General features: G+C 44.8%; 1 protein-coding gene across 1 annotated transcript; it reads right to left on the reverse strand.

Moving 5' to 3' along the window:
• Positions 1 to 4,186: 4,186 nt before the first annotated feature.
• On the reverse strand, positions 4,187 to 14,363 carry slc34a2b (solute carrier family 34 member 2b). The gene is made up of 13 exons (XM_061780385.1): positions 14,233 to 14,363; positions 13,149 to 13,202; positions 12,933 to 13,067; positions 11,373 to 11,501; positions 11,127 to 11,270; positions 9,705 to 9,816; positions 9,425 to 9,620; positions 8,503 to 8,598; positions 8,111 to 8,222; positions 7,051 to 7,218; positions 6,439 to 6,555; positions 5,111 to 5,235; positions 4,187 to 5,033 (listed from the first exon to the last, which is right to left on the reverse strand). Exons 2-13 carry the CDS (start codon positions 13,192 to 13,194, stop codon positions 4,506 to 4,508), a joined length of 1,908 nt encoding a protein of 635 aa, XP_061636369.1. The 5' UTR covers positions 13,195 to 13,202; positions 14,233 to 14,363; the 3' UTR covers positions 4,187 to 4,505.
• Between the last annotated feature and the right edge of the window lie 344 nt (positions 14,364 to 14,707).

Below are 14,707 nucleotides of genomic sequence, written 5' to 3' on the forward strand. Positions count from 1 at the left end.
TACGAGCAAAGCATACGAGTCTGCGTCTTATCCCGTGAGTCCGCTAAATCCACCCTGTGACCTGATACAACCGAATCATTCAAAGCCGCTGCATTTGTGAGTGAGTCGATACAAACGGGTCAAACGAGACTGCAGCTTTGTCGGTATCCGCTAACTCGCGCTTGTGCGCTTTGGCTAGGACATAGGAAACACGCTAGGATATGGCTAACGGAGACCTCGGACTCACCAGTCCTGATTCCGAATAGGGATTAGAATCATGGTACAAGGTGACCAGTCCACTGTCTGTTTGGATCGTCACTCTTCTACTCAAGTCCTTTGTGTCGATTGCATTTCTAACTGTTGAAGGAAACCGTATCAAAAAACAGTTTTTGTGCAACATTTAAGGTATATTCGTCTTGATTTTGTTTTGATCTCTTTTTATTGAGAGAATTCGGACTTGTGCAACCCTAACCCTTACATTCTGTTCATTTTCCACATTCCGAGTCAAGAATGAAGCAATTTCACATGAGAGAACGAGTTGCACTCTGTATATAATGGCTGTGATTTGGTCCCAGGCACCAGGCAGCAGTTCTTAAGTAAGTGAAGTGAACATAACCGACGACGAATTAGGCATTGTTTGTTGATTTAACCAGTTATTCCGCTCCCCCAACACAAAGTTCTGCAATTGCTTCCGTAAATTGTGCGACCAGTAAAATACGAGCCAGTCAACAGTCGCGTTGGCGGCCTGTGTGATTCCGATGAGGCGACTTTCTATCAGCTGGCTGACAAACTGTTACCTGTGTTGCTTTCACATGTCTGACATCAGTGAAAGGACGACAAATCCTTTCAGAGAAAAGGGAAAATGTTGATTATCTGACTCTGTAGGACATGTGCGCCTTATGTTTATTGTTTAGGGTCACAGTTGCAGATTATTGTGGTGCTGAGGCAAAAGGTGGACCCAACCGGAGAGAAGCTGCCAGGCAGACCCGAGTTCAGGATTTACTCAAAGAAAAAAAAAAGATTTCTTTTTAAAAAGACAAAAACTGAAGCAACAAAGTCCAAAAACTTCAATTCAAAAGTACAAACATGACATCTGACGACAATAATGCATCGACACGGACTGAGCGAAAGCAGGGAACTAAATCCAAACAAATTGACGAGACAACAAGGAACTCCTGGACGGGACGCGAGTGGCTGGAGGGAGCTGATTGGTCGACGCACGGAACAGGGCTGACGAGAAAAGGTGCGACCGAAAACCGCACGAGCAAGACGAGGAATGAACGAGGCTCACAAGACAGCAAGACGTAACATGAAACAAAACAAAGTATAATGGAAACCGCACAAACACAGGTCACGGCGGCTGAACGTGTAAGATCGTTTTCATGTCGTTTCACTCTGTTCCTGTTTCGAGATTCCCCCGAGAGCCTCCAAAGAAAAACAAGACGGATAGTCCACTCGTTCTTTTACCTGCCCATCGTATCGGCGAGTGATAACGCTGATAGATTTTGACCCGCCTGTGCCGTGTCATATCTGTCATCTGCAAGTAGGTGTGTCCTATCTGGAGTTCTCATGGCAACTTCCCCGATGTTTGCACCCTATGCCATTTGTTATTCTCAGTTCCCAAACGTTTGTTGAATGTTGTTCAAAGAAAAGGTGAGGTAACACCGCGGTAAACACGAGCCTGTCCCATCATTGCATTCTGTTTTGACTTCATCGGAATTGGGGTTGTATTTGTTTGAAAAAACGTTGAATCTGACGCGCCACAGTTTACTGAAAACCGCCACAGTACTCGTCCCGTGTTTACTGTTAAAACCCATGAAAATCGAATACATCTTTTATTGGCAACAAGACGCCAGTCAAAACATCTTACATAAGATCCAGGAGACATCCAAAGGGGAATCCTGACGGGTTTTATTGTTCGCATACCATCCCTGCGACGTGAACATGATGGGAGATTACACTTTATGATTTGATGAGACGATCTACTTTATTGCGTTTTAAATTTGAAACGTCACGGGGCAGCCTGCAAATCCGCCAAGTCTTGCTTGGACTTGTACATTCTTCATGTGGTTTTGAATAAAGTCTTATCCTCTTCCGATCTTTATTTTAACATTGTGCTGGAGAGAATGCAAAATTCCGGGTGCCAAAATGATCTTTTATCGTTCATCGGTGTTCATCGAAAATTTTCAACATTTTCAACTTTTTTTTTCTTAATAATAAATGGTGTTCAAATGGAATCCTGAGCGCCTCAATTTTTTTTTGGTACAATTTCAAACAAAATTCTCTTAATAAGTCTTCAGGTAGCGGTAACAATATTTCTTTCAGTCACAAACAACAAATATTAAACGTTCTAAATCTGAAAGTAATTCATACAGTCATGATGCTAATTGCTTGAAGCAATTATTTGCACACTGACGCTCCCATTTATTTCCGGTTTTGATTGTTTTTCAGTGTTGTGTCAGGACTGTTCCAATGATTTGTTTTATGTCATTGTTTGGATTGCGCAGGTGTATCTCATGCTGCTATCATATGATCAAATAACTGATAGCAATAAAAGACGGCGTTTACGCGATCATCGAGGTGGTGACCTTGGACTCGTTCACTCGGAGGAACATTGCATTCCACTTGATTTGACTGCATTTTCCCGAAATAAAAACAGCAAAAAATTAAGACGCCTTCCTCAAAAAACGTCTACTTGAAAGTATCGGATAAATGTAAGTAAACATTATAATTCCGTGAAGATTGAGAGGGCGCCTGATGACACTCTATAAAGTGTCCGTTCAAAGGCACATCAGATATGAAAAGCAATGAATCTGTTATCAATCGTGTGTAATACACTCGAGCGGGTGCATGTGTGTAGATGCTTATCGGGTATGAAAATTAAACTAACCACCATTTGTACCACACACGTATATATATATTGATTGATTGATTGATTGATTGAACTTAAATGGGGAAAGACATACACCTGCCTAAGCAGTATAAGAAACAACAGATCACAAATGAGAATCAAGTGGTCGAAGCAACTGGCAGAGAAGAACAGAGACAGAGCTGTGGCACGGTACAGATCTGGTCAAGATTATAAAAGACTTTCTGCTGCACTTGAGGTTCCTAAGAGCACAGTGGCCTCCCTAATCCTTAAATGGAAGACATTTGGGACGACCTTGGCTCTTCCTTGGGCTGGCCGTACGACCAAACTGAGCCTTGTTCAGAGTGATAAAGAAGAACCCAAAGATTACTCTGGCTGAGGTGCAGGGAGAAAGTTCTCGGGGGTCAACCGTCACTAGTCTGCAGCCTTCCATCAGTCGGGGCTTTATGGCGGAGTGGGCCGACGCGAGCCTCTATGAGAAATAAAATTCTCTGGTCTGAGGAGACCAAGAGAAAACTTTTTGGCCTTGATTCGAAGCAGTATGTGTGTGGAAAACCAGGCACTGCTCATGCAGCGACGGTTGACTTTCAAGAACTGTCTCCCATCGCCCTACTGCATCTCTGGAGCTCATCCACCGTGATCTTCGGGTTCTTCCTTAGCACTTACACCAAGGTACAAAAGTACCAAGGTAAAAGGGTTGGTTAGCAACATCTCCCATGGGTGAAACGGCCCTAAAACTACTACTAATAATAAGACACTGGTTTTATGTCGAACTTTTCGAGCTAGGCAAAGATCCAGAGAAACTACAGAAACATGTAAAACATTTCACTTAATAAAGCCTCGTTGATTTTCCACACGTTCCGCTCCGTGTCAAAGTCCGATTTGTGAACATATCACAATGATCCTCAAGTAAACACTGATTTGACTTGTAAGATTGTCATTTTACTACAGATTGCTAGTTTTCGGTTTTGAGGAATGTGGAGATCAGCTCAGTGCAGGGGCGGATCTATTCAAGCGGGATACAGGGCCAGAATCCTGACAAAAATGCCAAACTATTTGCGTTTCACCTTAAACAGGGAGCTGTGATGCTGCAGTTTTTCCAAAAAAAACCTCATATATTTACACAACTATTTGTAATTGCTTAATGAATTGGTTTCATCATGTTTAATGAATTAAAGTTTGAGGAATGTCAAAGTGCTCTGTGCATACTTCCATTTTTCTGTATGGGGCCCCTGCAGGAAAAAGTTTGGACACCTGTAGTCTGAAGCAAGGACCCCATTTAAAAAAATTATAATAAAATAAACGGTACATTTTTTGCAGCAAGCAAACAAGCACAACTTCATTTAAAAAAGTGGGAATTTATTGTATTCACACACGCTGATTTTGTCTTAAATACTGAAGGAAAACCAATATGTAAATTTTACCCTTAACATTCAGTTTCAGTTTTTTTCATACATACAGAAAATACAAAAAGTCCTGATGTGAGTGTAGATAGCGATAGAAAGGTTTTATAGACCAATATTCACCGGGTCCAGTGTAAAGTGTTCATAGCAGCCCAACACTGAGATTACAGCGTGGAGGAGATAGTCCAGTCGCGGGAATCATTAACGTCAAGAGATAACTGTTCATAATTGTGCACATTTCACGGGCGGTGCTATTAAAGATGAGTTCCTTGGATGACCTTCGGGTCGTTGTTCATTATCACGGCCCGGTTGTCGTACAACTCGAGGCTCTTCTTGCGCGCCGTTTCGTCCTTCTGGCAGCAGTTGCAGCACTTGCAGATGCAGCAGCAGTAGCGGCCGCAGAAGCCCAGGCACGACGTCACAACGCTGTCCCAGGGCGCCAGCGAGCGCAGCGGCCGCGGGAGGAAGTTCCAGGTGCGCAAGAAGCGGGGCAGGAGGCGAGGGCAGCGCGACTGCAGGAGGTTGACCAGAATCACGAAGACGACGAGCACGATGACTGGCACCCCGACGCCCAGCAGGACTTGCCAGCCCGCCACCGACAGGCCGAATATGGCGAGGGGCAACACCAGGAAGCACAAGACGAGGTAGAGGGCGGCGAACCAGCGGTACTGCGCTGTGTGGTTGCCCAGCCCCCTGGCCAGCCTGATGGGTATCCGTGTGAACGGGATCGGATACCACAAAAGGATGCCCATGATGTTGAAGAAGAAATGGCAGAGCGCAATCTACCAGGAAAAGCAGACGGATCTCCGAATAGTAAACAAAACGAAGACACACGACAGGAGTTGTTGTTCTCTCGTACCTGAAGTGAGTTGGCCAGCGTTTCTCCCGGGCTCGCCATAGCAGCAAGGATGGCCGTGGTGGTTGTTCCGATGTTGGAACCCAAAGTGAGAGGATAGGCCCGCTCAAGGCTGATGACACCGATACCTCGTGACACACATGGGCTGAGTTGACTTTTGAAAAACTTTTTCATATCCTTTCAATTTTGTGTGCAATAAGCTTCCTTGCAAGAACGATGTTTTACTGAATATCTATTTAGGGGTACTTATGCTTTACTGCCATTTTGTTCTAACAGTATGGTCGTTTAGTTCTTTGACCACTACGGAGAGGTACAATGCGAGAGGATGATCGGTCTGTCTTGGTGAGGAAAGTTCTCAATTTACTGGTCGTACTCGCCTACGTTCCCACTCTCAACTAAAATCCTCAACCCGTGGGAAAGACCAAGGACTCCCTGGAAAGATTATGTCTTAGCCAAGTGGCCGACGTCTGGAAGAAGATTGATGAATACGAGGGGCTCGTGTTGCCTAAATGTTTCATGCTGCTGCTGCATTTTAAGTCCCTTTAAGAAGAAAAAACAATAAAGGGGTTTTTGTCTTGTCAGACAGTATCTTCTTCCTGACGGAAAGGTTGCTTTCTCTCTGCTCTTGACTGAGACATTGGTTGCTTTGTCAAGCTGGTTTCTGTCCCTGCCCACAATTTTCCGAACCGAAAGCTTGCGAGCAACGATTGCCTATTGGATGTCTGTTTAGAGTCGCCGTCATCCGGGTCATGGTAGCGATCACAAAGATTGCCTCATTCTATGGGAAGAGTGGTCTTAACGAGCTGTTTTGCCACAAGGCGAGTGGACGACTTCGGTATTGTTGACCACCCCCATGGGACACATTCACCAGCGCATAAATAGGGAAACTCCGCACCTAAAAATTGAGAACTGAAGAAGCCTGTTAAATTAAAGGTGAAGCCTCTTCAACGAGCAAGAACGGTACAGTTCCCTCGATTCAACCTTGCTCCTCCTGAATGGGAAATGTTCTCTTCATTCTTAAAAGAATCTGACAGGGAGCCAAGGTTTAAAAACCATCCAATCATCCATCCAGCCTCATTAGGTTTGCGGGTGAGTTGGAGCATACCTCAGCTGGCTTTGGGCGAGAGGCGGAGGACAAATAGAAAAACAACCCTTCAAATGCACATTCGCACTGTCACCAAGTGGGAACTGAACACACGCTGCCTTCGCCGAAGTCAGGCGAGTGCACCGGAACTAACCTCGGAAGAGTGAGGCGGATGTGCTAACCGCTCTCCCGCTGTGCCACCAGACTTCAAACCGGTTGCATAAAATAGCAACGCGACTAAACTCACCGACAAGAGGCGTTATCGCCGAGGTGAAGACGGAGCTGCTCTGAACGATGAAGGTCATCCCGGCTCCCACCAGGATCGCGATGTAGCCGGTAACCCAGGCAAATGGGAAGGGGAAGTCTGCAAAGATCACAAAAAGGTGGCAAGTAAAACGCGGGTTGGGTGACGACATGGTTTGTTCGCGGGCTTTCTTCATCGCACAGGTCAGGACAAGGAAGGCCTGAAAGTGAGGTGTTGAGCTTCAGGAATGGCTTTGCTTGCTTTGCTCATCAAGCATCACCACCAAAGTCGATGTGATGACTATCGAGCAGGCGGAATGTTGACATCCCTACATACGTACAGCTCTGGGAAAAAAATGGAAAGACCACTGCCAAACGATCAGTTTCTCGGATTTTGATATTTATGCATTCGTGTTTGAGCAAAATCAACATTTTTGTCCCAAATTCCAAATACAAATATTATCATTTGGAACACTATTTGCAGAAGATGAAAATGAGTCAAAATAGGAAAGAGAGTGTTTTTCTTGGGTCAGTTTTTCCAGCGCTGTAAAATGTTTTTCAAAGTCAAGACCAAACCGGCCCGCGGGCGCAAAGCTGCTGCTGGTTTGTCTTTTACCTGTGTTGAGCACCTTCTTGATGACGATCGCCACCTGGCCCTTCAGCATGGAGTTGAGCAGCTTGACGATGAGGATGAGGCAGCTGCAGAGGATGAAGAGCGACATACCCAGCAGAATCAGGCCCACCGCCAGGTCGGACAGGTTGGCGTTGACAAAGATGTGGGAGCCTGCCAACAAATACTTAAGTGACGAACAGTCACAACGCTCATTCAACTCTTGTACTTAAGTCATGGAAAAAAAGAACGGACTGAAATGTACTTAAGTGCAGAAGTAGAAAGTCCAAATTCTTTTTTTTACCTTCACTGATATACAAAACCCATTTTGATTTCTTGGCACAGTGGAAGAACTGAAACTATTTTCTCCCTTTTATTAGCTTGCATCACAGTGAGAAGAGGAAAATAAAATACTCCTTACTTATATTGTATGTGTTTGTTCAGGTTACACAGGGAATATTTGACCGCCAGAAGCAACAACAATTCAAAAAGAAAACAACAACAATCATTCTTAAGGAGCGGACATCGAACAGTTCTTTGGAATGATAGCACGAGTGGGTAAGATCTTGCTCCTCGGGATTGGTTTCACATTACTCCACGTCGGTGTGGACACTTTCTTTTAACGCCTATGACTCCCGAAGATCTCAATCGATCAATTCACAAATTGATCACAAGCTCTCAACCACGGTTGACTTTCCCTTTCTTTCTTTTTTTTTAACGCTGTGTTGTCACCAGCGGAAGTTGAAGAAGTAACAAGCCTATTTTGACAAAGTAAGGAGTAGAAACACTACGAACACACGACTTTTGGGACTTGTTTACTTCCCATTCAGGTTTTCGGGTGCTGTTATCCGACTTTAAACCGATCGGTTACTTTCAACTGGAGACCGAATTGTCTCGGATTGGCATGAATAGCCTCATTGAGTCGGTAGAAGGTATTTGCCGAGTCAGCAAGCGGGACCAATCAAAGGTGGGCATTGTCCAAGCGGGGGAGGAGGTCATTGTCTCATATTTCACAGGAAGCTCTTGACTGAGGGTTTTGAGCAAAAGGTAGGCAGGCGAGGCTTACATTTCTCTAGGTAGTGCGTCAAGGTGGTGTTTTTCTCGGTCCACATTTGGTCGCCTTCCTCCCAGCAGACGGCGCCGACGGGGCAGTGATCCACCGTCGCGTTCCAGAACGTCTTCATTTTACCCAGGGGGAGAGCCGAACAAATTATTTTCGCCAACCAATTTTACATCGCGTTCCACTTTTGAGAGATAAAGAAAAACCAAACAAAAAAAAAACAGGAAATGCTTGCAGTTGTTATTTGCCTTGACGGACACGTTTAATTTGTTCTGTGACCAAGCTCGCAATTGCAGTTATTACACTTCGTAAAACCACTTTATTGCTTATGTTTTTATTGTATCAAGTTACAATCTTGGAAATTCCTAAGTCAAGATACCACTGTGCAGTTTTCTTACCGTGTTGGTCTTCTTCTTGCACCAGATTTTGATCAGACTCTTGTTTCTGGCGTCCTCCTGCCCCGTGGCGATTCCGGTGATGACGGATTTATCCAGCTGAGAAAGAGAAAGAAGCGTGAGACGAACATCAGAGGACAGCCATGTATGGCGGTCTGGTATAATAATTAATTGCGGTGTAAGAGCACATGTAAACAGGGTCCTCGGTTTACGACCAAGTTCCTTTCCTTCGGCGGTGACACAAATTGAATTTGCATCCAAGTCGTGTTGTATCTCGTTTGCATTTCCTGCAAAGAGGGCAAACCATTGATGCTGCACTTTCCCACAAGGAACAAACTATTGAAGCTGTACTTTTCCACCAAAAAACAAAAAACTGTTCATGTTGCACTTTCCCCCAAAATAACAAAAACTATTTGTTATTTGTTAAAAACTACTAGTTATTATTATTATTTTTTTTACATTTAAATTGACTTTAGTATTACTGACAGGGACTCGACGTCCTCATTATTTTAGATGGGGGGGGGGGTTTTTTTTTTTTTTTTTTGTTTTTTGAGGAAATAAAAAGAAGCCAAAGCTCTTAGACAATATTTTTCAGTTCAGGTCAGAGGTAGTCGATCTATTTTGCTGCCACTTGGAAATACCCTCAAAAGGTCTTACCCAGTTCAACATAATCAATCAAAACTGAGCATTTCAGTATTCGTGACAAACTCTTCCAGCTTTTGTATTTGATTCCTTTAGTAGTGTTTGGGAACCACTGATGATGTAAATGGCTCTTCGAATGGCTTCATTATGAAACAGTAAAGCTGTTGCATTGAAGAACAGTAATTATACTTAAGCACTCAAAAGGGTATAATTAAATATAATTAAAGCTAAGTTCCTTTGACTAATCTTTTTTCATTTGCGAGCTTGTCCGTCCATTGTGTACCTCGATAATGGATTCTGTGAGCGGTTCGGTGATAATCTTGAGCAGGTCGGGCGCGTCCTCTCCCGACTGGATGTGGAAGGACTGGATGATGAGGTGGGTGAGCTTTTCCAGGACGCCCGTGGCCACCTCCAGGGGCAGCAGGATCAGCACGGAGAGCCAGTTGAAGAAGTCGTGCACGGTGGCGCCGGCGAAGGCCCTGGACGCAAGGAGACGCGCCGTGGCGTTCTTCAACGCGTGCGCCGAACGCCACAAAGCGTCGGAGCGGATTCGTGTTGTTTACCTGCGGAACTCGTTGCGGTTGCCCGCCTGCATCATGGCCACGATGGTGTTGGTGACCGACGTGCCGATGTTGGCGCCCATTATGATGGGCACTGCGGACCGAACCTCCAGCACTGCAAAAAATAGAAAAAGGAAAAAAAACATCAAGGCATGAGGAAAATAGATGTGAGTGATCGGAACACATGAAAGACAATTCCGCACAAGTTTGACAATTTGTAGTCTTGACGGCCGTCTAGCAATCAGGTCATAAACAATTGACAAAGGCAATGAAAAGAGTCGATTCACCTGATGGGGTTGTTTTCGTAACCGCAGTTAATATTTCACTTCAAAGACCATTTTGAAATCTGAGTGGTATGTTTAACACCGAAGACGATTTAGTCTCTGATGATCCCCCCGCGGACGTTTTGCGAAACGTTAAATCATTGTTAGTCTTTGACACAGCAGCTGCCGATCCATACGGTCATAAACAACGACAATCAGCTGGAATCCAACCGTTCACTGACACCGGAGAATATGTTCGCCGAGTACGTTTTTCAACAGGCTGCCATGGAAGAGGGTCTCGCCCAGCTCGTCTGTGAAAATCAAGTTGGTAAACCGCTGTAATGACGAGCAGATCCCTGGAGATGGCGACGTGGCATCGCTTTGGATTTGAGATCAGCACAACTTCTGAGTCGAACATCACGAATCTCGACTTGTCAAGCCGAGAGAAATTAAGTCGGACATCTTAACAGTACTGTGTATATATGTGTGGTATAAACTGAGTATGCGTCGCGGTAGAAAGTGTGTGTCGTGATCGTGAGATGGCGAATGCCATGTAAAAAACGTGATGTTCAACTCCGGCCATACGGTGACTGAGCGTCACGTTTCTCATTTGTGCATCTGCACATAAATGATTTTGCCTTCCAAAGTCCTTTCTTGATCTTGTTTTTTGTTGTTTTATAGTTCGAGGTGTCACATAAGCAAAAAATATGTACATGTTAGCGTTGAAGTCCCAGTTTTGCTTGACGCTATTCTTCTCACAAAAAGCTCATTTTCCCTGCTTTGTGTCAGGAACGTGTGGTTTTGATGAAACCAACCCATGTTCAACTGAAAAAGCGAGGAACAAACGTTTTTTTTTTCTGGTTAGAGTAGAAAGTCTACTATTTTCGTAGGTTTGGTGGTTATATTGTCACAAAACAATCTTCTTTGGGTCTTGAAAGATCTGTCAACATGATCTTTAAGGGACCGCGATGTGGAGAACTCCGCAAAAACTGAAAACTGCTTCCAATCAATTGGGTAAGAATCCATGAACTGAATGGACTTGTTTTCATAACCACAGCAAAATTAGGCCAATGGGTGTGTGTTTAAATGTCAAAGGCAAATTGAGTTTTAAGAGGTCCACTGTGGTTTCTGTAATTAATGAATGATGTCAAACGATTCTTACATCCAGCGGACACCATGCTGACCACGATGGACGAGGAGGTGCTGGAGCTTTGCACCAACACTGTGACCAGCACCCCGATCACCAGGCCGGCTATCGGGTTGGACAGGATCACGTTCTCCTTGAAGATGTCTCCGGCAGCTTTGCCTACGCACAAAGTGTCAAAGATGACCCCCGCCGAACACCCGACTCAGCAGACGTTCAGCAACACGGCGAGAATCGTTGGAGGAGGAGGAGGTTCCGTCTCACCTCCGACCAGCTGGAAGGCCGAGCTGAGGACGTCCAGAGAGCAGATGAACAGGTAGAGAAGTCCCAGCAGCAACGCCAGCTTGACGATGCCCGTCACCACTCGCATGATCTTCCCTTTAGTGTCCAGATCTGAAAACATGTAAAGCGCCGCCAGGGTCAGAATTCAAGGTGCCAGCGGCGGCCGACCGTGAGGATCTGGCATCTGTAGGCACTTCTAACAGCTGGGGGGGCCTACGATGTTGTATCTTCTTTTGATAAACATCAAATATGTGTTATTTTTTTTTATTGATTATAAACATGTTACAATTCCATCCAATTGAAGTTATAAAGCACAACCAAAAAAAACAGAATTAACCCAAGTGCTGCCCATCAATAAATCAATTGGTAAAATAGAACATTAGATAAACCACAAGCAGACATAAAACGCCTTTTACAAGAAGGTAATAAGAACTACACGATAAAAGCACAAACTGGCGGCTTTCATGTGGGGTCCATGACCGCCAAATGGGTTTTTAAACACGAGCAGCCTGCTGTAGTAGAACATATTTTTCCGCAGCGCCTCCATGTTGGGGGCGCGACAACAATCAAACCAGGTGGAGACGAACAACAAAAGTGCAACGTGAATACTTTTGTCTATTCTTTGGGGAACTGAAGGACATACACAAGTGCAAAAATAACACTGTGAATGATGGTGTTATAAAACCACCAAAGGCTTTTTGTTGTCGCTTTGGCTTCATCTTGAAGAGCCTGAGCTCATCTGTTTAATTGCTGCTTAAAGTTACATTTGTAAGCCCCTATTGAAAAAAAAAAAACCAAAAAAACGTTTGCAAGCCATAAAGTGAAGTCTGTTTGCCAGAAACTAAGCTGCATTGTGTTCATTTCCAAACAAGGCGTCTAGCTTGTAACTTCTTGTCCTTTACGCAACTTGTTCTGTGTGTGATCTCTAATAATTGGCCATCATATTTTATTGCCCCTGCATTTGCCAATTATCTTTTGAATGGCTAGTTTTAAACGGATGTCAAGGAAATTGTGGCAAGTTTTCTCAGGCCACATAAATTGAGATCGAGGGCCAGATCTGGCCCCCCGGCCTGTGATTTTGAGTCCCTAATGACCCCATCACACATACTTTTGTAAACATTTGGGACAATTTAGTCGTCATCAATGTCTTCATCACTCACAAGAGGTTTTGTCTTTTCTCCAACTTCATGCGCATTTTGCATCATGAGTTTTCGATGAAACGAGCTTTGAGCGCTTTTTGACAAATTTTGCAGGGTGAAAACGTTTAGATTGTAAGGGGCCCTGGACCAAAACTCTGTGGTGCCCCCCAGAGTGATTTATAATGGCTGCTTCAAACCAAAATAGCAGGCTCCTTGCATATTTGAAGGCATGGGTTCTTTAGAATTTTTTTGTGGGAATAGTCATAACAGACCTCCCCACCAAATTTCACACGGCTCAGAGAAACTGGCTTTGGGGGCTGAATTTCTAAGAGAAAATCAGACGAATGAACTGTCATTTCAACATAACCGGACAGTGGAACCTCCTCGGTTCAAACAATCTCACCTGACCACTTGACGCCCATGTCCTTGAGCTCCGGCAATTCCCACGGATCCTCTTCAACTGCGTCGTCGTTTACCAGATTGACGGTGGAGTACGACGGCAGCATGACTCCGTCCTGCCTGCCCTTATCGTTGTCTTCTGCAGGAGAGGTATTCAGTAAGAAAATGATTGCGAGGAAACAACATGGAGTCTCAAAGTGTCTCGTAGGGGATGACATACCGAAGTCTGGGGAGCCCTGAGTCCCCACTTGTGGTCTGGGACCCATGGCAGTATCTGCAGAAGGAAAGGTTGTGTCAAACAAAATGCTTGGAACATCGAACACTTCTTCAGCCCTGTTGTGTTGAAAGCAATTGTTGTTATCATAAAGGACGATTGCAATTCTTCCGGGTTTGGAAGTAGTGTCAGAACCACCAGATAGCAAGACAAGTTAGCCCAAAAAACACAAATCACATCACAGGTCAGGGACGATGTATATTTTCAGGCCATGGGCATAGTTTGATGGCCAATTGCACGCTCTACTGGGAGTAACGGGTTCAGGTTCAAATGAATGAGGAAGTGGCAATTCTGCCGAATGGCCACTGTGTGGAATGAGGGCGCTTGGGGGTGAAATAGTGGAGGAGGGGGACTCGTGCCACCAAGTACACTGTACACCCGACCTCTTTACTTTTTAAAGATGCCGGAAAAAGAGTCCTAAGCTACATCTCCACAATTCCGTGCTAAATTGTTCTCAGTCTTTGCACATTTGAACAGTTAGGATTCAAACCCACAGAACCGTGAGGCAGACGTGCCAACCACTCGGCCGCTGTGCTGCACTTCTGCTCTTAAAATCAAATCGGAATTAATGCGACGAGTCAATCCGTGTATCATGTGAAAATCCAAAACATCGATCTAATATTTCCTATATTATTTGTTATATTCACATTAGTCCTCAGTCCTTTAAACTTTCAATTTCTGCAAACTACAAACACAACAATAAAGCACAGTTTTGTTAAATGACAATGTCATGGTGTTCTTCATTGTCTTACAGTTGATCTGACCTTAAAATTGATTTGTTTTTCTTTTTTTTTTGGGAATTGGAATGTCGACAAAAAGCGCACACGGCACCGAACATTTCACAGTTAAGTGCCTGTCACGCCGCCGCAATTCACAACTGCAGGGCTCGCAAACGCCGCTCAGACTGGTTTTCCTTGTCAATTTCAAAAAGTTCAAAGGCAACCAACATCGCTTCCGATTATGCATTTTCAAGCTCCTACAAATCAAAACACAATGCCGTCCATCACGCCGCGATTCCAATGAGGCTCACCTGAACAAGAGCGCCGAAGCCACTTATTCCCACGCTTGATTTTTGTTCTTATCAGCAGACCCGCAGGAGGTCGTGCCCCGAAAGCCGAAGGAGGGACGCCGCACCTGGGACACCCGTTGCTGCGGGGAGGGCGGCCCGGCCCGGTGCTCTTATAGGCCCGCCGCACACACGCTGGGTGCAAAGGTCGGGCCCACGCATGCGCACGCCCAGACACGCACACGCCTACATCTGTGCGCGTGATAGCTTTATGGCAATCGTGACTTGTATTGTAATTGAAAGAGGCGAATGTTTTAGTTGGATATACTTTCTATATTCAATATTTCTTTTTGCCAGTGGTCTTCAGTGCTGGACTGTCGATAGAGCGCCCCCTCGTGGATGTCAATGCAGTACACCCTTGCTCCTCAGCCCACCGGCAGAGGTGAGAAGTGCAACATATTTGGTTACTGTACGTTACTTCAGTAGAATTCTGTCTCTC

This window comes from Phyllopteryx taeniolatus, chromosome 7 (assembly GCF_024500385.1).
Source record: "Phyllopteryx taeniolatus isolate TA_2022b chromosome 7, UOR_Ptae_1.2, whole genome shotgun sequence".
Taxonomy (NCBI): Eukaryota; Metazoa; Chordata; class Actinopteri; order Syngnathiformes; family Syngnathidae; genus Phyllopteryx; species Phyllopteryx taeniolatus.

What these genes read in the sequence shown, in the direction of transcription:
- slc34a2b (XM_061780385.1), bottom strand. Translation starts at nt 13,194, where the DNA reads ATGGGTCCCAGACCACAAGTGGGGACTCAGGGCTCCCCAGACTTCG. An exon ending in TCAGGGCTCCCCAGACTTCG is followed by an intron (nt 13,068 to 13,148) that starts GTATGTCATCCC and finishes CCTCTCCTGCAG; the next exon opens with AAGACAACGATAAGGGCAGG. An exon ending in AACCGCAACGAGTTCCGCAG is followed by an intron (nt 9,621 to 9,704) that starts GTAAACAACACG and finishes CCTTGCGTCCAG; the next exon opens with GGCCTTCGCCGGCGCCACCG.